Here is a 25614-nt window from a genome sequence, read left to right on the forward strand (position 1 = left end):
CATTTCTATTTGACTTCTCAAAGGCACTTCCAACTCAGTGATGTCCAAATCAAAATCTCCATTTTGCTTCTCAAACCTGGCCCTATTCCAGCATTCCCACCAGGGGGCCCGAGTCGGCTGTGACGCCCTTCACCTCTCAGCCTGGCAACACCCAAGTCAGCTTCCTAGATGGTCTCTCCCAGGAACTGATTCAACACAGAGAGCACCCAGAGAGGTCTTTAGAAAACGGGACTCGGATCACATCATCCCCCTGTCAAAAACGCCCCCACAATTTCACAAGCTTTCGAATATATAAAATCCAAGCCCATCAACATGACCCACAAGGCCCTGCGGCTGGGCCACCAACCACCTTTGCAGCCTCACTCTGAGCCAAGGCCCCTTCATTCACATCACCCGCCACGCTGGCCTCCCTGAATACACGGCGCTCCCTCCTGCAGCGGATTCTTCTGGAACAGTCAGCCTCTCACTCTTCCTTTTCACCCAGTTTATCACTGCCAACCCTTTGGGTCTCAGCTGACAAGTTACTTCTGCAGAGAAGAGCTCCTGACCACCCTCTGGCCAGGTCATGACCCCTGTCAAATGTTCTCTCACAGAACCATGCTCCCTCCACAGGAATACTATCTCCATCAGTCACTGTACATTCAATGGTGTAATTCTCTGATTTATGTCCTTCTCCCTTCCAGGAGAGTGGGGGTCATGGCTGTTTTCACTCATCACTGTCTCCCCAGAGCGTAGCGCCTGGGTGGCTCAGATGGTTAAGCGTCTGCCTTCGGCTCAGGTCATGATCCCAGGGTCCTGGGATCGAGTCCTGCATCAGGCTCCCTGCTAGGCGGGGAGCCTGCTTCTCTCCCTCTGCCTCTGCCTCTCTGACTTTCATGAATAAATAAATAAATAAATAAAAAAGAACATATTGGTGCCATTTTCAGAGGGTTCACGTACTTCCTGGAGCTTAAGTCCTTCACACAGAGAACCTCTGAAAGAGGATGGTCGACATTATACAGACGAAAGTAGCAAAGTGGAGGCCCCTGACCACATCTGTCCTCAGGCACATTCTGGTAGCTGATACAACATTTCAAAGGAATTTAAGCCAACGTTTAAAATCAGGACCTTTCACATAAATCTTAATTCCTAGCTTCCCTTGGGGGAAAAACTCAGAAACTATGCAATAGTGGGCCCAGTTTCCTCTATACCAACAGCTGGCCAGAGTTGAGCAGTAACTGCCTGTGCATTCCAGCTCACCAAAGTCCCCACCACACTGTCCCCAGTGCCAAGGTCAAGGGTCAGCTGTTATTCATCCCTCCCCAGGACTGTTTTTCCTATAGCAGAGAATCAGTCTCTTGTATATTCTCCATTAAGGTTGAAAAATAAAAAATGAGAGGGCAGAATGTGTTTCAAAAAAATGGGAGAGGGTACATCTCCTTGTGCAGGTGAAGAAGAGTCCACGTGTTCAGTCAGCAAATACTCAGCCCACTCTGCCCACCTGAGGTCCCTGTGAAGAGCCAAGCTGTCCACTCCTTGTTCACAGGGGCAGACAGCTGAGAGATGTATCGACTCCAAGGGGAACAAGGGGCCAGCAACATCCGTGCTCACTTCCTAGGCTGGCCGTGAGGGCCCGGGGCAAGCTCAGCACCGCGCCTGGCACGAAGGAAGGGCCGTGCGAGAAGCAGCACCCCGCAGTGCCCGGGGGCCCTCCCGAGCTGAGACCAACGGCACAGAGAGATGAGCGAAGCTGCCACAACAACTCTCCTTCCGGGGACGGCTCGTACTTACTCGTGGTGGTCGCTGAAACTCTGGAGAAGCCGCAAGAACTGTATCTTCAGAGTGATGTCCTAAAACACACGTGCATCCTTGATGTCAAAACCATCCTCACAATGTTCCCAAAGAAAACAGAACACTCTGCCCAAAGCCTGGGTGTGTCACTTGGCTCCTCTGAGCCTCTGTCCTCGTGCACAATGAGGACTTTTCTTGAGCCAGAAACCCTCTGTTGACCTCCACAACTGGCCAACAGCGGATTAAGCTAATGTGGACCCTTCCTGCTAACCCGCACCCCCACCCCCTCCAACACTTTGGATAAAAAATAATAAATTTAAAATTCTTTAAAATGTGAGGCTAAGTTCCTAACAAAGGAAAATCCACAGGAATTAGAAATGAAGGGCTGGGCTCAGAGTGGGAAGCGCGAGAGCAGATGGTTGGCAGCTGGGGAGGATGGAGAAATGGAAATGACACTTACTCACCCAGGGCTTGGGTTTTAATGCCCTGCAGGCACTAGACAGAAACCTGGACCCACGTAAAGCCCGGGAATCATACCCACTCCGTGGAAGAAGGGTTAGGAAACCCCCACTTACCAGCCCAGGGAGCTAGCAAGGATGCCCATTTCTGTTGGGGTGCTGCTGTTGGTGGAGGAGAGCCCCCAGGAGAAGGCTTCTGGGCTCACACCTCCAGGGCCAAGGCACTCAACATGAAAATCTGCCCTGGGACACTTACCCCTAACATACCCGGCAGACAAAAGCCAAGTGCTCTAAAGAAATACTTCCAGGGCCCAGGCTACATTACAGAGCACGAGGCAACTTTCCACCCCAAGATGAGTCTCAAGACTCAAATACAAGTATTAGCACTCCAGGAGCAATCCGAGACCATAAAGAAAGTATGTTACAGGTAATGAAAGAGATAGAATACAACAGAACATTAACATAATGAGTAAACACCAAGTCGTTTTTGACAAAGAGCCAGATGTCTCAAAATGCAGAAAATATTCACTTGAAATTAAAAACTCAGATGGGCCGAGAGGCAAAATCTAAGAAGGCTAAAGAGGAAAACAGTATGCTGGAAGGTAAGGCACGGAGCAAAGTCCCCAGAGCATGGCACAGGGGTCAAGGAAGGTCCCACTCCCTTTGGCAAGAAACAGGCTCAGAGATTCAGTGACTTATTCAAGCTCTCTTAACGAGCTGAGTGGCACACAGGCCTCCTGACTCCCAGTTCAATGCTCTCTCCAGTGCACCATAAGAGAGGCCAGGCAGAGGTGAGCCCTTGACCCTAAAAAAGAAAGCATCCCAAAGCCCTTTTTGTCTGCAGACCATTGGTGGTGCATGGTTTCAGAGGGCAAAACTACCATCGGTGGATGGACGATACAATGCGGGGAGAGTACAGAACAAGGGAAAATCTGCTACTAGGTCATGGAGTGGCGGGCCCTGCCTGGAGGACAGTGAGCGCCCCATTCCGGAGGTGAGCAAGGCAAAGCTGGCCAGAGGGCCTTCGAAGGGATTTCCGCATTGCCGGAGGGGCAGGGCCAGACCCTTCTCCAAGACAGCTTCCACTATGGGATTATACAGACTTTATGAATAAATTATAAAATGTAAATATATATATATAGGTGTCTGGGTGGCTCAGTCGGTTAAGTTTCTGCCTTCGGCTCAGGTCATGATCCCAGGGCCCTGGGATTGAGTCCCACATCGGGCTCCCTGCTCAGCAGGGCATCTGCTTCCCCCTCTGCCTCTGCCCTTCCCCTCTGCTTGTGCTCTCTCTCTCAAAATAAGTAAAATCTTTAAAAATCAAAAATAAAAAAATGAGTTCAAAGGGTCAATGGCAGATCTTGAAACAACTACCCTGGCAAGTAAAGCCCATCTGTTGCCACGTCCCCTGCTCACCGGGCTACAGTCACAGTTCTGGTTGTGACCATGGAGGACAAGGGCAGATGCTGAGTGCTTCCTCCAAATCAACTTGTCAAACAAATTATTGAGCCCGGGGATCAGCTTGAACTCCGCGATCATTCTGTGAACCTGGATGGGGTAGGAAGGCAAAAGCATTATGACAAACGTGCTGCGAAGATCCATCAAAGCCTCATGCTTGGCATGTACAAAACAATCTTTAGGACAAAGAAAGCGACAGTCAGTAGGGACTGCTGAGGTTTAAATACCCCACTTAGCCTATGCCCCACCGCACTCCCCCCATGCACAGATACACGTTTATTCTCTGCTCACAGATTCCCCACAATACTCTAGGAGTCACACTATATGGTGGGTCCTCTTTTAGGAACATAGTTTGGATTCAGAGAACCCTGGGTTTGACTCCCACCTCCAGCACATAGGAACTTTGTAACCTTAATCAAATCTCTTAATCCTTCTAGTTTGTTCCCTCCCATCATTAAAAAATAAAAATACCCCTCATGCTTCAGAGTAGGATAAATTTCAACTGGCGGCAAGATAAACATATTAAAAAAATTAAATGTTAAATATCCTAAAAGAATCTATGCAAAGAATTAAAAAAAAAATGACCACACAATGAGAAAGACTTTCTAAAGTATTAAGTATACTAAGTAAATCTAGAAGCCAAAAGAGAAAACCATTCAATTCAATCATGTAAACCTTTAAAAATTCTCTATGGCAAAATTAACAGTAAGCAAAGGTGGGTCCATACCAGCAATCTCATGTCACAGGCAAAAAGCTAATTTCCTCCATAAGGAATCCTACAAATCTCTTAAGCAAAAAGACCAACCTTACAGAAAAAATGGGCAAAGGATACACACTGGAAAATACAAGATAGTCTTCAATATATGGAAAGTGCTCAGCCTCACTTATAATATTAAGAGAAATTCAAATCACAACCACTTTTTCACTTTTTCAGATTAGCAAAGAAGTAGGTTTAATAATACTGTGTTGGTGAGCTGGGCCTCAGGCATGCTCACACACTGCTGCTGAGAGAGCATACTGGGGTACCACCTGCAGAAGGAGGACATTTCGGTATTATTATATTACAAATGCACATTCCCTTTGACCAGCGATTCTGCTTTGAGGAATTTACTCTCAGATCCATATACATACTAAATGACACATGTACAAAGTTGCTCATGGTAGCATTATTTGTAATACCAAAAAAATAACCTATACTCCCCATCAATGAGGATTAGTTGCATAAATTATGGTATATCCATTCAGAAGGGAATAAGGTACCAGTAAAAAAAAGAATTGAGTTTTTTTCACATGTAGTGAACATTTACCAAGATTCAATATTAAGAAAGCAAATATGGGGGTGCCTGGGTGGCTCAGTCGGTTAAGTGTCTGCCTTTGGCTCAGGTCACAATCCCGGAGTCCTGGGATCAAGCCCCACTTTGGGCTCCCTGCTGAGTGGGGAGCCTACTTCTCCCTCTGCCTCTCCCCCTGCTTGTGCTGTCAAATAAATAAATAAAATCTTTAAAAAGAAAAAAAAAAGCAAATACATACATGCTATACTGATTGTGTTTTAAAAAAGAGAGGAATATATTTGCTTTTATAAGCATAAAATGTCTCTAGAAGGATATATGAATAACTGGTAAAATTAGATGCTTCATGGGAAACCAGAACTGATACTTATTTACACAGTTTAATATAGAACTGTGTGAATTACTTACCTATCAAAAACATTTTTTTTTTTATAGAAAACGAAGCTATTACTACTTCTTCTCAGGGCTCTTGTAAGGATAAGGTCAGAAATCGTGGTAAAGTCCTGAGCGCAGCACCAGTGCTTATTAAATCCCATTTTACAAGGGGAAAGGGCAAGTTGAGCTGGACCAACTTGGGCAAGGCAGTGGTGGAAATGTCGCCCCAAATCAGGTGTTCTGATCCTAAAGCCTGACTCTTTCAGGCCCACCACAGGTCTGCATTTCTCTCAGGAGACCAGAACGTGACAAAGAAAGCGAGGGATAGCGAAGCCGCTAAAAGGATTCAGTGAGGTAATGTGGGGGAAGCTCAGGGCCTGACGTACAGAAGTACTGTACGGATTATTTACATTAGCACCAGAGAAATGGAATTTCCAACATCTGGGCAAAGTTTCCAGTCTAGTGATTTCAACGTAGCCAAGACTGGCCAGAGAACTTGGCCTGAAGGCACAATAATAAGCACTCTAAGGAGGAGCCTTCTGGGAGGCCTGGCCAGGGAAACCCTTCCCCTCGCTGGCCCCGTCTCGCCACGGTGCATGCACACGGTGCCGGGCACACAGGAGGAACACAGTAAACGCGGACGGTGCAGATGAGGCCGGGCCAGCCTAACACTGGTTCTTGGGGGGGGGCAGGGTCCTGAGGCCAGGCCACGGTCCTTCCGAGGAAGCAGGGCAGTAATCACACAGCTGAACTGGAGACCACAACGACTGATTCACAAAGACTTGGTAACAGAAAGGCTTGGGGAGCAGGGGACAGTCATGGGGGGAGAGAAAGAGTCAGGGCAGCAGAGTTTAAATCCTCGCTCTACGGATGCCTGGAGCCTGAAGCCCTTTTTGTACCTTGGTTTTCTCAAGCATCAAGTGAGGGGAGAGGGGATCACCACCTGTTTTATAACTTACCAAATAGCTGAAAATTCCAATATGAGTAACTGTGAAAGTGCCTCAAAAAAAGGTAAAAGCACCCAACACATGTAAAGCATAGTGACTATTTTTTTTTTAAGATTTTACTTATTTATTCATGAGAGACAGAGAGAGAAAGGCAGAGGCAGAAGCAGACTCCCCACTGAGCAGGGAGCCTGACGCAGGACTCGATCCCAGGATCCGGGGATCATGACCTGAGCCAAAGGCAGACGCTTAACCATCCGAGCCACCCAGGCGCCCCAACTCTTATTTTTTATAACAAATATATTCCATGCTGAAGAAAGGGGCTTTGATACTGTGGAGGTCAGTGTGGGATCTCATCCATGGTCCTAGTTTTAAATACCAACCGTAGGCTAACAACCCCCAAGTTCTATCTCCAGGCCCGACCTCACCCCAAACTCCAGGTATGGATAATCCAGGTGCCGATTCTAACAGACACTTGATTCAAACCTAACTTGTTCAAACTGAATTCCTTGCCTTTCTCCCTACGCCTCCACCCCTCTCCCCCAACACCCTAACTCACAGTCTTAACCATCTCAATAAATGGCCAATCCATCCTGCTACTTGCTTGGGCCAAAAACCTTAGAAGGAGTTAAAGAAGCTACCCTTAACCCCTCTCTCATGCCCACATTCAAACTATCAGCAAATTCTACCTGTTCTACCTTCAGAATATATCTGGAAGCACTTCTCACCACTCCCCTCCACCAACATGCTGGTCCTGGTTACGATCGTCTCTTCCATAGGGCAGCCAGAGGGAGGACTTCCTAGTCATTCAGAGTAAACACCTACGTCCTGAAAATGGCCTATGAAAGCCTGATGCAGTCTGACCCCCAGTCCCTCCCCTGCTTCACTGCTTGTTCTACTCCATGCCCCCCCTTCCCTACTGTCCCACCAACCCACAGGGCACACTCCCACCTCAGCGCTTGCTCCCTCTACCTGGTAGGCTGCCTGGGGGATCAGCATGCCCAGTCCCGTCACGTGCTTCAGGACATCCCCATGCTGCACGTCATCTTTTCAGTGAGTCTTCTCCCTGGCTACCCTATCCAAAATGGGGATAACTGCACCAGTTTCACACAGAGCTGTTGTGATGGTCCAGCGTCTGACTTGAAAAAGAGCTTAAGGACTGTTGAGCGCCCCCCTCTCCACCACCCCCCGCCCCCGACACCCTTTTTTTCATCCACAGGACAATGATTAGTGGAGAAGTCCATTTCTCATCTATCTTGAAGAGGAGTGCTACATACTTCCAGAGCCCTCTTTCTCCCTTTGTAGGTTACAGGCCCTTGCTCCTCCCTCCTAGAACTGCTTCAAGGCTCAGGGAACCCCAGTGTATCTGGAGCCCCCTCCACCCTGTAGCTGCCTAGTTTTTGCTGACACAGCTCCGGGCTCTGGCAATCCCCCCGAGCCCCCATCAGACTGGCAACTCCTCTAGGACATCTATAGGGCAGTCATCTTGCCACAGTGACCTTCATTCTTCACATTAACAAGGTCAGGTAACACGGCCAAACCACCAGCTCCTGTCCTGGGCACCAATGCTCTGCCCAGAAATGCTGCCCATGGCAAGGTACAATGGAAAAGGCTGTGGACTCTGGAACAAGACCAGTTTCCTGATGTGTAAAAGAGAGAGAAGGAAAATGAGCCCTGCGCTTTGCAAGGCCAGAGACAGCCATCCTGAGAGGTGGCCTAATGGAGTACTTGGCACACCACAAGTGCCCAGGGAGCACGTGCTCCTGGCTCCCCCTGTTCTGAGACGTGGGGGAGGGGCCCACCTGGTTTCGCTGACGCCCCATCAGCAGCACACAGAGAACATAGAGCACTTCCAGTTTGTACATGATCTCATGCATAATCTTCATTGACTGCGGCAGCTGGGTCCTGGTGGAAGTGTGAGGCAGGCCATTCTCCTCAGAAGCTCCTGGAGGAGGGAACACAATGGAGGCTGAGACAGCCACCGAGAGAGAGGGTTGAGTCACTGCTTGTGAGGAAACATGTTTCTGCCCCTCAAACCCACTCTGGACAGACTTGAGGTAACAAAGCCATTAGACCGGCCCCTGAGCCCAGGACAGAGACTCTGAAAGCCACAAAACCCCCTCCAGGCCCCCAGGGGCCAGGCGAGCTTAGAAACTTAGAAAAACGGACTCTGTACATCATAAAAAAAAAAATTCTGTACGTATGGGGACAGGTGTTAACTAGACTGATTGCAGTGATCACTTTACACTATATACAAATATTGAATTGTTATGTTGTACACCTGAAGCTAATATAATGTTGTAGGTCAATTATACCTCAACAAAAAGGAGGGAGAAATCAACTCTGCAGTTTCGTTCTGTTTCATCAACTTCAACACTAAAAACGCTCTGACACAGGCAATGCAGTGATGTGACTCCTCGCTTCTCCCGCCGCCATCAGAGAGCGCCCCCCACCCCAGTGCCCAGTCACCTAAGCCGGAAATCGTGCCCAACTCTCTTCAGGTCACAAATGACTCTAAGTACTCGGTTCCTCTGCCTAGATTCTACGAGGAAGCACTGCTGGAAGATTGAGGGGGATCCTTTTCCAAGACTTCTTTTCTCCTGTTTTTCAAAGAACCATCTCAAGTTTTCTAAGGTTCAACTTTCTGAGGCAGACCGGGCACCACAATCACTATCAGTGATTCAGATGAACATGTCATCTACTCGCAGACTTTCATTATTAGTAACAACGGCAGCAGCTAGGTAGTATTTCTGGGACACCTGACATGTGCCAGGCATCCTGTTTGGGGCGGCAGTAAACCATCACATTTATTCTACTGCCCCGTTAACAAACAAGTCTCAGTGAGTCAGGCAGGCCAGTGAGGTGAACTCACGGGAAGGTGGCGGAGCAAAGCGCTGAAGGCTGAGGGCTCTGGAGTTACGACTTGCTGGCCATGTGACACTGGGCAAGTCACCACCTCACGAGGCCTCGGAACTGCCCTGTAGAAGGGCAGTGACAGCAGTGCTACCGGGGACGGCTAGGGTAGCTATGAGGAGTGAATGAGAACACAAGAAAAGCCCAGCACCTGGTTCTTGGGAAGCCTCCCTCCTAGGTCCCCATTATTTTAAAAGGGCACTGGTCAGAGTCAGGAGACCTTAGGGTTTACTTCCCCTCAGCTCTCCTCATCTTTAAGGTGAAGGGATGAAGCAGTAACTATTAAGATCCTTCCAAGCTTCCACTGGAACTGCTGCCCTAGAGGCCTTTGGCAAAGGGCCAGAAAAACCATATGGAACAGAGCAGTGGTTATCAAATAATATTTGGGTAAGGTGACTTCTGCAGGGTGATACCACAGCACAAGAACCCAAACTACTCTGCCCTACAGATGTGGAGCTATTTTTTCGAGCTATATTATGGTGCTAACATACAATCACAACCTTGGGAGACGACCAGTGGTGGAGTGAGCAAGACTGAGGGGCGGCTCATAGGTTAAGAGCACAGATCCTGAGCCAGCCCGCTGGGTCTGAACCCCAGCTCCGCTGTTCACCAGCTGGGTGGCCTTGGGTAAACTGGTGGATGTCACTATGCTTCAGCATCCATCCTCACCTGTAAAACCGGGGGAACGGCAACAGTATGGATCTCTTACCCATTATGCCAAGACGAAAGGATTTTAATACATGTAAAGTACTGAAAACAATGCCCAGCACACGTAAGGAACATGTTAGTGTATGTTAAATAGAAACAAAACACTTGAGTTTTTCTGCAAATGCTTGCTTGCTACTTGTTTTTTTCTTTTTAATCTGTAACTAAAAGTGGCAGTGGGCAAAGACGTAAGAAAAATTTACTGGAGAAAACCAAACTGAGAAAATTCTATCTCAAAAAACACTATTTTCCTGCATGTTGGGAGAAAAATCCTAATTACTCAATTTCCAAGTTGGGACTCGGACTCCTTGGCCCAGCTCCCAGAGCAGTTTAAGAATCAACTGATTTGTGGAGAGAATCTGAAGAGCTATCATGCAGATCCTGCCTCCGCAGCACACTTGCTGCGTGGCCTCAGGAGCCTCGGCTTCCTCATCGGGGGGCTCGGGGGGCTCAGGGGCGGCTGCAGGACAGGAGGCCTACGGGAGGGGCAGGCGCAGCAAATGGCACACAAGCCCTCCTTAGTAATAAACGTCCGTGGAGAAAGAGAAACCCGGGGAGCTCGGACTCCTCCCCGAGACACTGCCAATCTTCGGTGCCTGGTTTGCACAGGCCTGACAAGAAAGTCTTTGGGACGAGTGTTTTTGTTTTAATGCAGTTCTTAAAGCAATGGCCAGAGCTTAGCAACAAGGTTCATTCCCAAGGCTGAGGATGGGCAAACTGGTCTCAGAGGGCTGAGCTTCCCTCTGAATCTCTTCAGCTCTGATTCAAGGGGTCACCACCCTCTGTATGTCTACAGTGCACTCTGGGGCACAGGCACGCATTTTTTTTTTTTTTTTCTAAAACAGCTTTGAGTTCTAATTCACATAATTCACCCACTTGAAGTGTACAATTCAGTGGTTTTTAGCACAGTCACAGAGTTGTGCAGCCATCACAATCGACTTTAGAGCATCTTGTCACCCCAAAAAGAAATACTGCACTCATTGGCAGCCACTCCCCATTTGCCACCAAACCCCTCATCCCTAGGCATCCACTGAAGTCCTTTCTGTCTCTATGGAACTGCCTGTTTAGGACACTTCATATAAATGGAATCATATAACATGTGACCTTTAGTGCCTGGCTTCTTTCACTTAACATGATGGTTTCGAGATTCATTCAGGTTGTAGCATGTATCAGTATTCAGTTTTTTAGATTGCTGAGTAACATTTACTGTATGAATATGCCACATTCTCTTGTCCATTTATCAGCTGACGGACACTTAGGTTGTTTTCATATATTGGCTATTAAAAATCTGCAGCTGTGAGTATTCATGTCTAAGTTTTTATGTCAATATGTTTTCATTTCTCTTGAAAATATAACTAGAACTGGAACTTCTGGGTCATATGGCAACTCTGTTTTAACCTTTTGAGGAACTGTTTGAAAACTGCCACTGTTTCGCAAAGCGGCTGCACCATTTTACATGCCCACCAAAAGAAAATGAGGGTTCTGATTTCTCCACAACCTTACCAACACTTGTTATCACCTGTCTTTTTGATGACAGACATCCCAGCAGGCATGAAGCAGTATCTGATTGTGGTTTGGATTTGCATTTCCCTGATGGTTAACAATGCTGAGCGTCTTTACATGTGCTTATTGGCTATCCGGACATCTGCCATGGAGAAATGCCTATTCAGGTCCAATGCCCACATTTCGAAATGTGCGGTCTTTTTATCATTGAGCTGTAGGAGTTCTTTACAAATTCTAGATTCAAGTCCCTTATAATTATTAGATAATTATTATTAGATACATGGTTTGCAGCTAGTCCATTTCTGCAAAGAAGCCAGTCGGGATTTGATAGGGACTGTGCTGAATCTGTAGACAGATGTATAGCTCAACATGTGGAGTATGAACCTTAACAATACTGAGTCTTCTGATCAATGAACACGAGTATCTTTACGTTTATTTAGGTCCTCTTTCATTTCTTTCAATACTAAAGATGTTTTGTAATTTTCAGAGTGTAAGTTTTGCATTTCTTTGTTAAATTTATCCCTAAGTTTTTTACTCTTTTTGATGCTCCTGTATATGAAACTGCTTTCTTAATTTCATTTTGGTTTGTTCATTGCTCCTGTATACAAACATAACGGACTTTTGTATACTGACCTTGTATTCTGAAACTTTACTGAACTCACTTACTAGTTTAGTGGTCTTTTTACTGGACTCCTTAGGTTTTTCCCTATATAAGATCACGTCATCCGTTAAGACAAACAGTTTAACTTCTTCCTAATCCGGATACCTTCTATTTCTCTATCTTGCCTAACTGCCTAGCCAGAACCTCCAACAGAGCGTTGAGCTGAAGTGGCAGGAGCAGGCATCCTTGTCTTGTGCCTGTGCCTGATCTTAGTCGAGGAGAAGCTTTCAGTGTCTAGGCATGAAGTATACTGGCTGTGGGTTTTGTAGATGTCCTTTAACAGGTTAAGGCAGTTTCTTCCTATTCCTAGTTTGAGTGCTTTTATCATGAAGGGGTGTTGGATTTTGTCTGATGCTTTTCTGCATCTACTGAAATGATCACGTAAATTTTTGTCCTTTGTTCTACTGATACAGTGTATATATATATCAACTGATTTTCATATACTGAATCAAGCCTGCATAAACCCTACTTACTCATGTATATATACCTGGTCAGGTGTATAATCCTTGTATGTTGCTCTATTTGGTTTGCTAGTATATTCTTGAGGATTTTTACATCTATATTCATAAGGGATATTGGTCTGTGATTTCCTTGTAGTGTCTCTGGTTTGGGTATCAGGTTAATGACTTCATAAAATGAGTTGGGAAGTGGGGGCGCCTGGGTGGCTCAGTTGTTAAGCGTCTGCCTTCATTCAGCTCAGGTCATGATCTCAGGGTCCTGGGATCGAGCCCCGCATCGGGCTCCATGGGAAGCCTGCTTCTCCCTCTCCCGCTCCCCCTGCTTGTGCTCCCTCTCTCGCTGTCTCTCTGTCAAATAAATAAGTAAAATCTTTAAAAAAAAAAAAAAAAAGAGTTGGGAAGTGTTTCCTCTTTTTCTATTTTGTGGAAGTCTGTGACGTACTGGTGTTAATTCTTCTTTAAATGGTTTGCAGAATTCACCAGTGAAGCCTTGTAGGCAGGGCTTTTCTTTGGGGGTAGCTTTTTCATTACTATTCAATTTCTTTCCTTGTCATAGGTCTGTTCAGATTTTCTCTTTCTTTTCGAGTCAGCTGCAGGAGTTTCTGTCTTCCTTACCAGCTGTCCATTTCACACAGGCGGTCTAGTTTGCTGGCACACAGTTGTGTACAGAATTCCCTGAGTCCTTTCTAGATTTGTAAGCTTGGTTGTCATATAACCTCTCTTTCATTCCTGGTTTTAGTAGTTTGAATCTTGTCTTTTTTTTTTTTTTTCTTGGTCAGTGAAGCTCAAGGTTAATTTTGTTGACCTTTTCAAAGAACGAACTACTGGTTTTGCAGATTTTCTCTATTGTTTTCTATTCTCTATTTCGTTCATTTCTACTCCAATTCCATCATTTCTTTCCATCTGCTTGCTTTGAGTATATAGCTTGCCTCTTCTTTTTTCAATAACTTAAGGAGAAAAATTAGGCCACTGACTTGGGATTTCATTTTTTCAGTTTTTTAAAATGTAGGCATTTATGGCTATAGATTTCTCCCTTATTATCAGGCTTTAGTTGCATTAAGTTTGGTATGCTGTGTCCTCATTTTCATTTGTCTCAAAGTTATCTTTTAATGTTCTTTGTGATTTTGTCTCAGAACCACTGGTTAACTAGAATTTCCATATGTTTCTAATATCTGATTGCTAGTATCACTCCACTGTGGTTGAAATACATGGTTTGTACAATCTTAATCCTCTTCCCTTTACTGAGGCTTTTTAGATGGCCTAGTGTATGGTCCATGCTGGAGAACGTTCCATGTGCACATGCCAAGAATGTGTATTCTGCAGGGGGTTAGGTGGTGTGTTCTACATGCATCTAGTAAGTCTAGGCAGTTTACTTGCTGTTCAAGTCTTCTATTTCCTTCTTGATCCTCTGTCTAGTTGTTTGCTCCATTACTGAAAGTAGGGTATTCCAGTCTCTAATTATTACCTTTGAACTGCTTATTTCTCTCTTCAAATCTGTTAGTTTTTGCTTCATTTATTTTTTTGGCTCTGTTGTTAGATATATGTTTATAACTGTTATATCTTAACAGACTCACCCTTTTATTATTTTAACATGTCCTTTTTATCTCTGATAACATTTTTTGTTTTAAAGTCTCTTTTAGTATTAGCCACTCCAGCTTTCTTATGGTTGCTCTTTGCAGGATGCATCTTTCTCTATCCTTTACTTTCAACCTATTTCTATCTCTGAATAGAAAGTATGCCTCCTGGGGGTACCTGGATGGCTTAGTCAGAAGAACATGCAACTCTTGATCTCAAGGTTGTGAGTTCAAGCCCCACATTGAGTGTGGAGCTTACTTAAAAAAAAAAAAGAAAAAAGGAAAAAAAAGAAAGTATGCCTCCTGTAGGCTAGATACAATTGGATCTTTTTTATTTATTTATTTATTTATTATTATTATTTTTTAAAGATTTTATTTATTTATTTGAGAGAGAGAATGAGAGAGAGCGAGCACATGAGACGGGGGAGGGTCAGAGGGAGAAGCAGACTCCCTGCCGAGCAGGGAGCCCGATGCGGGACTCGATCCCGGGACTCCAGGATCATGACCTGAGCCGAAGGCAGTCGCTTAACCAACTGAGCCACCCAGGCGCCCTACAATTGGATCTTTTTTAAAAAAATCCAATATGACCATCTGTTTTTTGGATGAACTGCTTTAATCCATTCATATTTAAGGTTATTAATGACACAGCTGGATTTACTTCTGCCTTTTTACTTTTTGTTTTCTACATAGCTCATGTGTTTTTTAATTCCTCTATTTCTCCTATAATACTTTCTTTTGTAGTAAGTGAATATTTTCTGGTATAATATTATAATTCCTTTAATGACTTTCTCACTGTATTTTTAAAGTTCTTTCTTTGCAGTTGCTATAGGGTTTGCCATATACATCTTAATTTGACAGAATCTCTTCAGATTTATACTAATTCCAGAGTTCCTACACAGCTCTATTCCTTCTCTCCTTTTTGTGCTATTATTGTTACATATACTACATCTACAGAAGCTAACCATTCAACAATATAATGTACAATACATTGCATGGATTGTTATACAATACAGTGTTGTAATTATTACTTTATATAATTTTATGTCTGTTCAAGAAGCTGAGAAAAGTAGGGGCGCCTGGGTGGCTCAGTCATTAAGCATCTGCCCTCGGCTCAGGTCATGATCCCAAGGTCCTGGGATCGAGCCCTGCATCGGGCTCCCTGCTCAGTGGGAAGCCTGCTTCTCCCTCTCCCGCTCCCCCTGCTTGCGTTCCCTCTCTCGCTGTGTCTCTCTCTGTCAAATAAATAAATAAAATCTTAAAACAAAAAAAAGAAGAAGCTGAGGAAAATAAATATTAATAGAGTTTGTTATACTGACCCTCTTATTTACCATTTTGGTTCTCTTCACTGATTCCTGTTGATTCAAGTTACCATCTCGTATAATTTCCTTACTGCAATACAACTTTGGTCCCACCCAAGTTCCCACAAAATCTGATCCCACAAAGTTTCTTTGTGCTGTTACTGTCTCAAGTATATTACATTTCTGTATGTCACAGATTCAACAATATAAACATATGGTTTTACATAACCGCTTTTTAAATTTGTTAAGGAAAAGAAAAAATATGCATTTATTTATACTTTTTTTTTAAGAAAATTTTTTTTTTTTTTTAGATTTTATTTATTTTTATTTGAGAGAGAGAGAATGAGAGAGAAAGCACGAGAGGGAAGAGGGTCAGAGGGAGAAGCAGACTCCCTGCTCAGCAGGGAGCCTGATGTGGGACTCGATCCCGGGACTCCAGGATCATGACCTGAGCCGAAGGCAGTTGCTTAACCAACTGAGCCACCCAGGTGCCCTATACTGTCTTTTATGATTATGTAATTACCTTTAGGAATGCTCTTTGCTGTTGTGTAGATTTAAATTACTATCTGAGGTCACCTGCTTTCAGCCTGAAGAACAACTTCCCTGGGTATTTCTCATAAAGCAGATCTATTAGTAACAAATTCTCTAAGTTTTTGTTTATCTAGCAATTTATTTCACCTACGTTTCTGAAAGAACGTTTTGCTGTTGAGAGTTTTTTTTCTTTCAGCACTCTGAATAGGTCATCCCACTGCCCTCTGACTCTGTGATTTCCGAGAAGTCGGCTATCAATCTTACTGAGCTGTTCTTCTTGCTACTTTCAAGATTTTCTCTTTGTCTTTCAACATTTTTATCATGATGTGTCTGGGTGTAAATCTCTAAGTTTATGCTACTTCCAGTTCTTTGGGCTTCTCAGATGTGTACATTAATGCCTTTCAAATTTTAGAAGTTTTCAGCCACTATTTCTTCAAATATTCTTCTTGCTCCTTTCAGTGAATTTTGCATTCCAGTTACTTATAATTTAATAAACCACAGAACTTCCATTTGGCTCTTTCTTATATCTCCTATCTCTTTACTGATATTCTCTATTTGATGATGTCACAGATTCTTTAGCTTCTTTTATTTATTTTATTTATTTTAGATTTTTATTTATTTGTCAGAGAGAGAATGAGAGAGACAGAGAGCACGAGTGGGGGAGGAGGGAAGGGCAGAGGGAGAGGTAGAAGCAGACTCCTGGCTGAGCAGGGAGCCCGATGCAGGACTCGATCCCAGGACCCTGGGATCATGACCTGAGCCGAAGGCAGACGCTTAACCAACTGAGCCACCCAGGTGCCCCTTCCTTTACTTCTTTAAGCACAGCTTCCTTTAGTTCTTTGACCATCCTTGCACTGGCTGCTTTGAAGTCTCTATTAGATCTGCTATCTGGGCTCTCTCAGGCAACTTCTGTTGCCTGCTTTCTCCTGTGTTTGGGCCGTACTTCCTTGTTTCTTTGCATATCTCAAATTTTATTAAAAACTGACATTTTAGGTAAATAATGCAGCAACTCTGGATACGGATTCCCCTTCCTTCCGTTCAGGCCTTGTTGTTATTTCTTTGTTCATTTGTTCAGTGACCTGGCTAGCCTACTTCAGTAAAATCTATTTCTCCATGGCCTAGTGAGGTCTTTCGTGTTTTGCCCCAGAGTGTGCAGCTGTGAGCATGTTTACTTCTCCCTGGATGGCCGTTTTAGTAGGGCTCTCTATGGCTCTCTCCTTGATCTCTCTGTTAAGATTTTTGCCTCATCTGGTATGAAACCCAGCTGTCAGATCCCACTAATTGCTGGCTGAATGCTCTACTTTTGACAGTGCCTTGGGGCATAAAGTGCTCTAAAGTCTAATCCAATTAAAATTGGGCAAAGGTAGTTTTTGAGTCTGAGTTGGTTTTGATCTCGGAACAGCTCTGCTAAGCTGTCTGCCTGGGTCTTGCTGGCAAACTACCAAGCCTATGGTTTAGCTTTTTGTTCTCACAAGAGCTAACAGCCTCCTTTTATGTCCTTACCACCAAAATCTACAGTTTTTGAGAACACTCTTAGCTTTGAACTTCCCTACTTTCTCTTCTTAACTATTAACTCTCCTCCTGGCAAAATCTTGGTGCCCCACTACTCTGAGCAGGGTCAGCAAACTCTTAGCCTTCCCAGCTTGCATGCTGCATGGAAATCCCTGCATGGAATCTCTGTCCTACAAGTGAGTTGGGGCCAGGGCAATAGGGTCACAGAATTCTTGCTTGCCAGGCCTAGGGCAAAGCTTGTGCACAGAGTGTAGTAAAGGGGCGGGGGGGGGGGGGGGGGGGGGAGGCGGAAGGCCCTTGGCATTATATGAAATAAGTGAATTAAATGAAAGAAGTCAGACAGAGGAAGACAAATACTGTATAATATCACTTACATGTGGAATCTAAAAAAGCCAAACTCAGAGAAACAGTAGAATGTTGGTTATCAGAGGTTGGGAGAAATAGGAAGATAGTGGTCAAAGGGTACAAACTTTCAGTTCTAAGATTAACAAGTTCTGGGCATCCAATGTACAGCATGGTGATTATAGCTAGTAATATTTGAAAGACTCTAATAAAGTGGATCTTAAATGTTCTCACCACAAAAAAGAAATGATAATTATGTGATGGGATGAGGTGCTAATGCTATGCTGATAATCATTTTGCAATATATAAATGTATCAAATTAACATGCTATACACTTTAAACTTATACAAGGTTATAAATCTATTATATCTCAATGAATTTGGGGCAGGGAGCCCCTGACTTGTAGGATACACTCATCAAGAATTCAGCCTCTTCAACTTGGAGTTGGAGGGGATGAGAAAAGCTGGCGGTCTGCCCTCCTCCTCAACAGTGAGATACCATATTCCTTGTTTGGAAATCATGTCCCCTGTTGAGGGTTCTATCTTTTTGGCCACAACCTGCCCAGAGTGGAACTTCCAACAAGCAGAACTTCCAATGTCACAGACTCTCACTGTTCTGAGTTTTAGCAGATTAGCTTGAAGATCCCCTCATTTACTGTATGCTCTTAGAACAACTTCCATAGACTTTACATGGATGGATTTGTCATTGTTTATAGGTTTTATTTATAGCTGCCATGGGGAGCAGGTCCACAGAACTCCACACATTGCCATCCTGGAAACAGAACTTCTCTTCACTTTTACAGTGAGAATTCCTGGGTTTGTACAATCTGACCCCATCCTGCTGGCCAGGGTCAAACGTTTAAGGGTTGAGCATCTGACCCAAGATGGGCCAGAGCCCTTCACCAGGAAGCTGTTGCTGAAACTAGGAGTCTACTCATCAGAACAATGAGAAGAGAACACCAGAGAACCATGGAGAATGAAGAGACACGGAAAGGACTCTGAGTTCCTAAGAATGCTCTTGTTATTGGATCCAGCCAGTCCCTCCTCCCTGCTTTCAGGTCCACTCTGAGAGAATTCAAAGAGGTTTCTGTCACTAGCTTTCAAAAGAGTCTTAACAGTTATGATCTAGGACTTCTTTGAGGAAAATTCTACTTTGAGCAAATTTCAATTAATCCTCCTTGGAAAAGAGGTCAAAAATGGCTCCAGGAGCCTAAGGGAAAGTCCCCACCTCATAGAAAACCCATCCCAAGTACCTTGATTGTGCTCGGATTCCTCATTAGCCACTCGCATCAGGGCGTCCAGCACCAAAGCATTGTCTAGCCAGGTGTACCACTCTTCCAACTCCTGAAGGAAGCTAGCTGTGCCCGTTGACTCTGATACCTTTCGAGTCGCAAGCTTGCAAAGCCGCTCAACAAAGCCAGGGATGCTGAGAAGGGCCGCTGCCATGGAGAGAACAAAAGAGTGCATTTTCAAAACAGAGACAGGCTGTAAAGCCCTAAACAATGAGCCTGTTCCTTACCTGCATGATAGGAATGATTTTTAATCTGACAGTAGCTAGTCAGAGTTTCCTTTCAAAATGAAATGCTAAGCCAAAGTAAAATAGTACTTATTATAGAAACAAGTTCAATAGCAGGTACAGGGAAATAGGCTCTTTTACATCTACTGGCGGGAATATAAATTGGAAATCACTTTAATTTCTTAAACCTGTGTGTCTGAGCCAGGAGGCTCATTTCTGGGGATTTCCTGCAAGGAAATCTACAACAGCAAAAAGGTAAAGATAACTACATGGTCATCAATAGCATATCGATTAAACACAATATATCCCAATACAATAGAATACAACAGACACTAAAAACAAAGACACACATATCTTTATACAGAGTGACTCAAAAAAATGTTTAAATTTACTTGTTAGAGAAAAAAATCATTAAACAGTATTGGCTTAAGCCTATTTTTTTAAAAAAATTTGCTTCTGGGGCGCCTGGGTGGCTCAGTCGTTAAGCGTCTGCCTTCAGCTCAGGTCATGATCCCAGGGTCCTGGGATCGAGCCCCACATCGGGCTCCCTGCTCCATGGGAAGCCTGCTTCTCCCTCTCCCACTCCCCCGCTTGTGTTCCCTCTCTCGCTGTCTCTCTCTCTGTCAAATAAATAAAATCTTTAAAAAAAAAAAAAATTTGCTTCTTTAAAATATGCACATAATATACACATAAAGAATGAAGACTATACAACAAGGTGTTTACTGTGGCCATTCCTGAGTACGAAAGGATATAAATGCTTCTTTTAAAACTACTTCTCTCTAGTTTGATTTTCCTGTAACAAACATGTACTAGCAGGAAGAAAGAAGTTGTTGTTTTTTTTTTTTAGGTAAACAAAGAAACTGAATAATCACCCAACTCTTATTTCCCTTAATCCCATTTTGCTCACAGTAGCAAGATGGATATTCCGATCAGCAAAAGAGAACATAATACACTGTGGAGGCAGGGAAATCCAGGTGGTAGATCATGGATCTATCATTTAACCTTCTTTAAAAATAAGGGCTAACATCTCTATGGATTTGCTTATACATGTATTAAATCTTCCTGGGAGGATAGAAAACACCAGTGGCTACCAAAGGCAAGAGAATCAGGCCACTGGAAATAAGAGTGTGAGGGGGAAACTTTTCAATGAACACCTTTTTAAATCTGTAGATTTTTTTGAACCACATGAATGCATCATCTAACTGAAAATTAATAAATAGGTATTTAATAATACCAAGATATTACTATTAATTTGGGGGGTATAATATGGTGTTGGAGTTATTTTTAAAAAGGCTCGCTATCTTGTGGGAACGCTGCAATATATGCAGGTTAAATTTTATGATATCTGGGATTTGCTTCAAAATAATTCAAAGTAAGGTAGGGAGGAGTGAAGAGATACAGAGAAAGAGACATGGACAGCTGAAGCTAGGTGATGGGTAAACAGGTACCATTATAATGTTATATGTGTCATAAACCTGTCTCTGTGTGAAGAATTTAAATGAAAAATTTTAAAGTAAAATTCAAAAGAACAATATTAAAGAAAATTCTTCAAATATAAAATAAATTACAACAAATTAGTTAGGATTATACAAAGTCATACAAATTCAGTTCCAGCACAGAGCTCAGCAAATCATCTTAGCCCCCTTTCCATCCTCTATAGATTAGTGACTACACTGTCTGACCTCATTTTTTGAAAAAAAGCTAATTAAAACTATATTAAAATTAACTTTTCCTCAAAAAGTTGAACATAGGGGTCCCTGCGTGGCTCAGTCGGTTAAGTGGCTGCCTTCTGCTCAGGGTGTGATCTTGGGGTAAGGGGTGGAGCCCTGCAGCGGTTTCCCAGCTCAGCAGGGAGCCTGCTTCTCCCTCTCCCTCTGCCCCTCCCACGCCATTTTGCTTGCTCGCTCTCTCAAATAAATCTTAAAAAGAAAAAAAAAAAGTCAAACATAGAATTACCACATGACCCAGCGATTCCACTCCTAAGTATATCTCCCAAATCACTGAAAACAGGTGCTCAGATACATACACACACACATTCACAGCAGCACTACTTCAACTGCCAAAATGGGGAAACAACCCAAACGTCCATCACCAGACGAACGAATAAACAAATTGTGGTATAGACAAATAACGAATATTATCCAGCCATAAAAAGAAATGAAATACTGATGTGCTCCAGCATAGGAGAACCTCAAAAACATCATGCTGCGTGAAAGCAGCAAGGTACAAAAAGTCACCTATTCTAATGTATGGGGATTAACATAAGAATAAAAAAAAAAAATTAAAAAAAAAAAAGTCACCTATTCTAGGATTCCATTTAGAAAGTATCTAGAATAGGCACATCTCCAACAAGAATGCAGGTAGCTGCCAGGGTTGGGGAGAATGGGGGATTTCAGCCGTCTAACGTGTATGTAGTTTCCTTTTGGGGTGATGAAAATGTTCTTTAAATAGATGGAGGTGTGGCTGCACAAACTGTGAATGTACTAAATGCCACTGAGTTGTTCACTTTAAGTGGTTTGTTTATGTGACATTCACCGCAATTTAAAAAAATACACAGAGATAGCTTTTTTGTTTTGAGATACCATTTTTTACTTACTGGCTTGACAAATATCAAGAAGTTTAAAAAGGCCCTGTAATGGGAATGGTGTACAGGGTGGGGGAAAATGAACCAGTAAGTGCTTTGCAGGGTTCATCGGTCAACATCTATCAAAGTATAAAAGGCAAATATCCAGCACATCACACTCCATACCCAAGACTGTTATTTGTAGGAAAAGAGATTTAAAAATAAACCAAATTTCCATCAATCAGGGACTGGTTAAATAAATTGTGGTATGCCCATATATTAAAATACTACGTAGTTGTAAAAAGCAATCACACAATTCTGTAGGTACTGCAATAGAACGCTTTGCAAGATAAAGTTAAGTGAAAAAAAAAAAAAACAAGGGGCAGAAGGGTGCCTATTTTATACCACCATCTCTACAGCTAGGAGCTAATCTCTTTCCCTCCTCCATCCCCCAGACTGGGCATATAGAGAATTTCTCTGGAGGGACACATGAGAAAATGTAACAGGGTGCCACAGGGAAGGGAACAAACTTTCTACACTATATCCACTCATTATTATTATTTAAGAAATTTTAGATATGTATTGCTTTTTTCCAAAAATAAATAAAACAGTGGATTCCACATGAAAATCCTCCCAAAGCTGGATTTTTACTCTCAACCACTTTTCTGCAGGATGAATAGCTGCAGTTTCTCTATTCTTCATAGGACAGTTCCTAAGACCTGTTCTTCCCACCCTGCACACTCAACACAGCCCTTCAGATGTGACTGCCCAGCATTCAAGGTTCTGAGACTCCGACCCCCACCCTGGAGATTCCTAAGCCTTTGTGAATCACTCATCTCTTGAAAAAGTGATGAAAGCTATGGGCTCTCTCCCCAGAAAAAAGTCACTGGCCCAATTATGCTCATCAAATTATACACAACCCCTGGGAACTGGCACCCCGCGTCACAGTGTCCCTGTAACTCTCGCGGCCTTACCGACAGTGACCCACACTACTGGTTAATGTTAAACTGGCTGACAACTGAAACACAACGTCTGAGAATTTCTGCAAAAGCATACCTTGCTTCTCCTCATATCTGTTAAAACATCAGGACTTTGAAATATTCCCATAAACTTTCCTCTTCAGTTTAGGCCCTGCTTTCCAACTGAGAGGATTCTGAATCCTGTCCTAGCTTACAGAAATCAGCACCTCTTACCTCAGGTCAACTATAAATTGATAATTATCTGGCCTATGGCTTCACCTACGTCTCTGACTAAACTCTTGAATGATTTTTTTCCCCCTGATGAAACCATCTGTTCCCCCTCTGAATGGACAGAAGAACTGGTACTTCTGAGAAATCCAAAAAGGGCTCTAATATTTTTATTATTATATTAGCTCCAGGAAAAGAGTATAAATCATTATTTTGCTGGGCAAGAAAACAGCCACAGTTTATTAATAAACAAAGCAAAAACATGTCCACTTTTCATACTGTTATGGTCCGAGTTGTGTCCCCTCCCCCAAATTCATATGTTGAAGCCCTAATTCATAACATGACTGTATCTGGAGACAGGGCCTTTAGAGAGGGAATTAAATGGTGTCATTAAGAGTGGGCCCTAACCCAACAGAGCTGGTGTCCTTAGAGGAAGAGACACCAGAAATCGCTTTCTCTTTGTATATACACAGAGGAAAGACCACCTGAGGACACAGTAAGAAGACAGCCGTCCACAGCCAGGAAGGGAGGTTTCACCAGAAACCAATGCTGATGGCACCCTGATCATGAACCTTTAGCCTCCAGAATGGTGAGAAAATGAACTTCTGTTGTTTAAGCCACCCAGTTATGGTATCTTGTTATGACAGCCTGAGATGATTATTACACATGCCTCTATTTAAAACCATTTAGTACTGGAGTTCAATTAAAGCATGACAACATTGAGGACTAAGATCTTTCACATTGTACTTGTGATTTAATTATGCTCACCTTGGCATTCCCAGGGCATGTGACTGGAGAAAAATGTGTGTGGGGTAGGGGGCAGGGAAACAGGAATTATGGTCAGAGAGCTGGGAAAGGTCAGACCCTGTACAACATCACGTGCTAAAATACAACATTTACTAAAGCTTCAACTCAAAAGCTACAAGCAGACATCACATGATTATCTCATGGGTTAGCCACATAGGTACACAAGTGAACCTAGACAGTTTATGAAGACTTTCTTTTTTTAATGACCCAAATCAAAGAAACCTGGGTTTGGGGTTAACACTCAGTTAATTAAAAAACCAACTGACTAGAATACCTTGTCCTCTAAGAATGATGCTTTCACTTAAGGCAGCTTATAAACAGGTACATGAAGGTACTCGATACTAACAGGATAAAAATAATCTGCCAGAACAGATTCCTTAAATGGGAAACTAAGATGAAAAGTCACTTAGTGCCTCAGCACACACAGGTATCCAATACTGAACCTTTATGACCCTCCATTTCCTAAGCTGTGCAATGGGGATGCCAATCTCTTATTTCATAGGGCTGCTTGGAGGAGTAAATAAAATCACTTCCAGGTAACGCAGTTAGCTTAATGTTTGCTACACAGCAGGAGCTTAACAAATGTGAGCTTTTGTCAGTGTGTTTACATCAGCTTTAAGGTAAAATTTAGTTATAATAAAATTCACATGTTTTTAAGAATGTGTATTTCATGATTTGCTAAAATGAGCACTCCTTAAAAGTCAAAAGAAAGGAGGAAGGAGGCGAAGAAAAGCCTACACAGACCAAGGTAGGCCTCGGATCTATGGATTCAGGAAGAAAAACAAGCTTGGAAGGGGGAACCACCAACCTGTGGTCCACAGATTCATAGATTTCTGTTTTGACGTATGACTAAAACCTGTCAAATTATATTCCTTAATAACCTAGAAATACAGTTATGACCATTTGGTGTTCATAACTAGTGTTCACAGAGTTAAGGGAGGACTCACATTCAGTAGTCAGAAGGGAGGCTGCTGTGCAGCACTTAGCAATTCTGCAGAGCTAGGCCTGGGAATGCACCATCTAGTCAACTGGACTTCAGAAACAAAGTATTGTTTTCAAAGCACCATCAGGGCTGCCCAAGGATGATCCTGGCTCTCTACTACTGCTTTGAAGTTTATTATTTCACCTTGGTTATTCAGTTAACCCTAAGGCACACAGCTATATGTTATTGCAGCTTGTTGATGTTCAAGAACTAGCTTTTAAGACATATAAATATTTTATTTATATATTTGAGAGAGAGAGAATGAGAGACAGAGAGCATGAGAGGGAGGAGGGTCAGAGAGAGAAGCAGACTCCCCGCCAAGCAGGGAGCCCGATGCGGGACTCGATCCCAGGACTCCAGGATCATGACCTGAGCCGAAGGCAGTCGCCCAACGAACCAAGCCACCCAAGCGCCCCAAGACATATAAATATTTTAGTTCAAAGATGGATCATCTATACTCTCATAACCAAAACAGATAAATGCCAAATTTCCCCCAAATCTGTTAGACCAGTATAGAAACAGAAGAAAGTTACCTTGCTACCAAAAAGCAATAGGTAGAGAAGAAATTAACACACTCACATGGTTCTACAATCAAATATATAAAATAATACATTAAGAAGTCCTACTTCTGGGGCGCCTGGGTGGCTCAGTCGATGAAACGTCTACCTTTGGCTCAGGTCATGATCCTGGGGTCCTGGGATTGAGCCCCGCCTCTGCCCCTCCCCCCACTCATGCCCTCTCTCCCTCTCTCTCAAATAAATAAAGTCCT

General features: G+C 43.4%; 1 protein-coding gene across 3 annotated transcripts in view; it reads right to left on the minus strand.

Annotated features, from left to right (window-relative positions):
* LOC110579391 (transient receptor potential cation channel subfamily C member 4 associated protein) overlaps window positions 1-25614 on the minus strand; it is a 65629-nt gene that overhangs the window by 7495 nt on the left and 32520 nt on the right. For 2 of the 3 annotated variants that reach the window (XM_021689017.1, XM_044918605.1), the window contains exons 8-11: window positions 19044-19229; window positions 8097-8263; window positions 3645-3776; window positions 1771-1829 (exon numbers count right to left, since the gene is read on the minus strand). In XM_021689017.1, the coding sequence (XP_021544692.1) occupies window positions 1771-1829; window positions 3645-3776; window positions 8097-8263; window positions 19044-19229 (544 nt within the window). The remainder of the gene's footprint in view (window positions 1-1770; window positions 1830-3644; window positions 3777-8096; window positions 8264-19043; window positions 19230-25614) is intronic. The other variant, XM_044918604.1, reaches the window with a different exon arrangement.

This window comes from Neomonachus schauinslandi, chromosome 10 (genome assembly GCF_002201575.2).
Source record: "Neomonachus schauinslandi chromosome 10, ASM220157v2, whole genome shotgun sequence".
Lineage (NCBI taxonomy): Eukaryota > Metazoa > Chordata > Mammalia > Carnivora > Phocidae > Neomonachus > Neomonachus schauinslandi.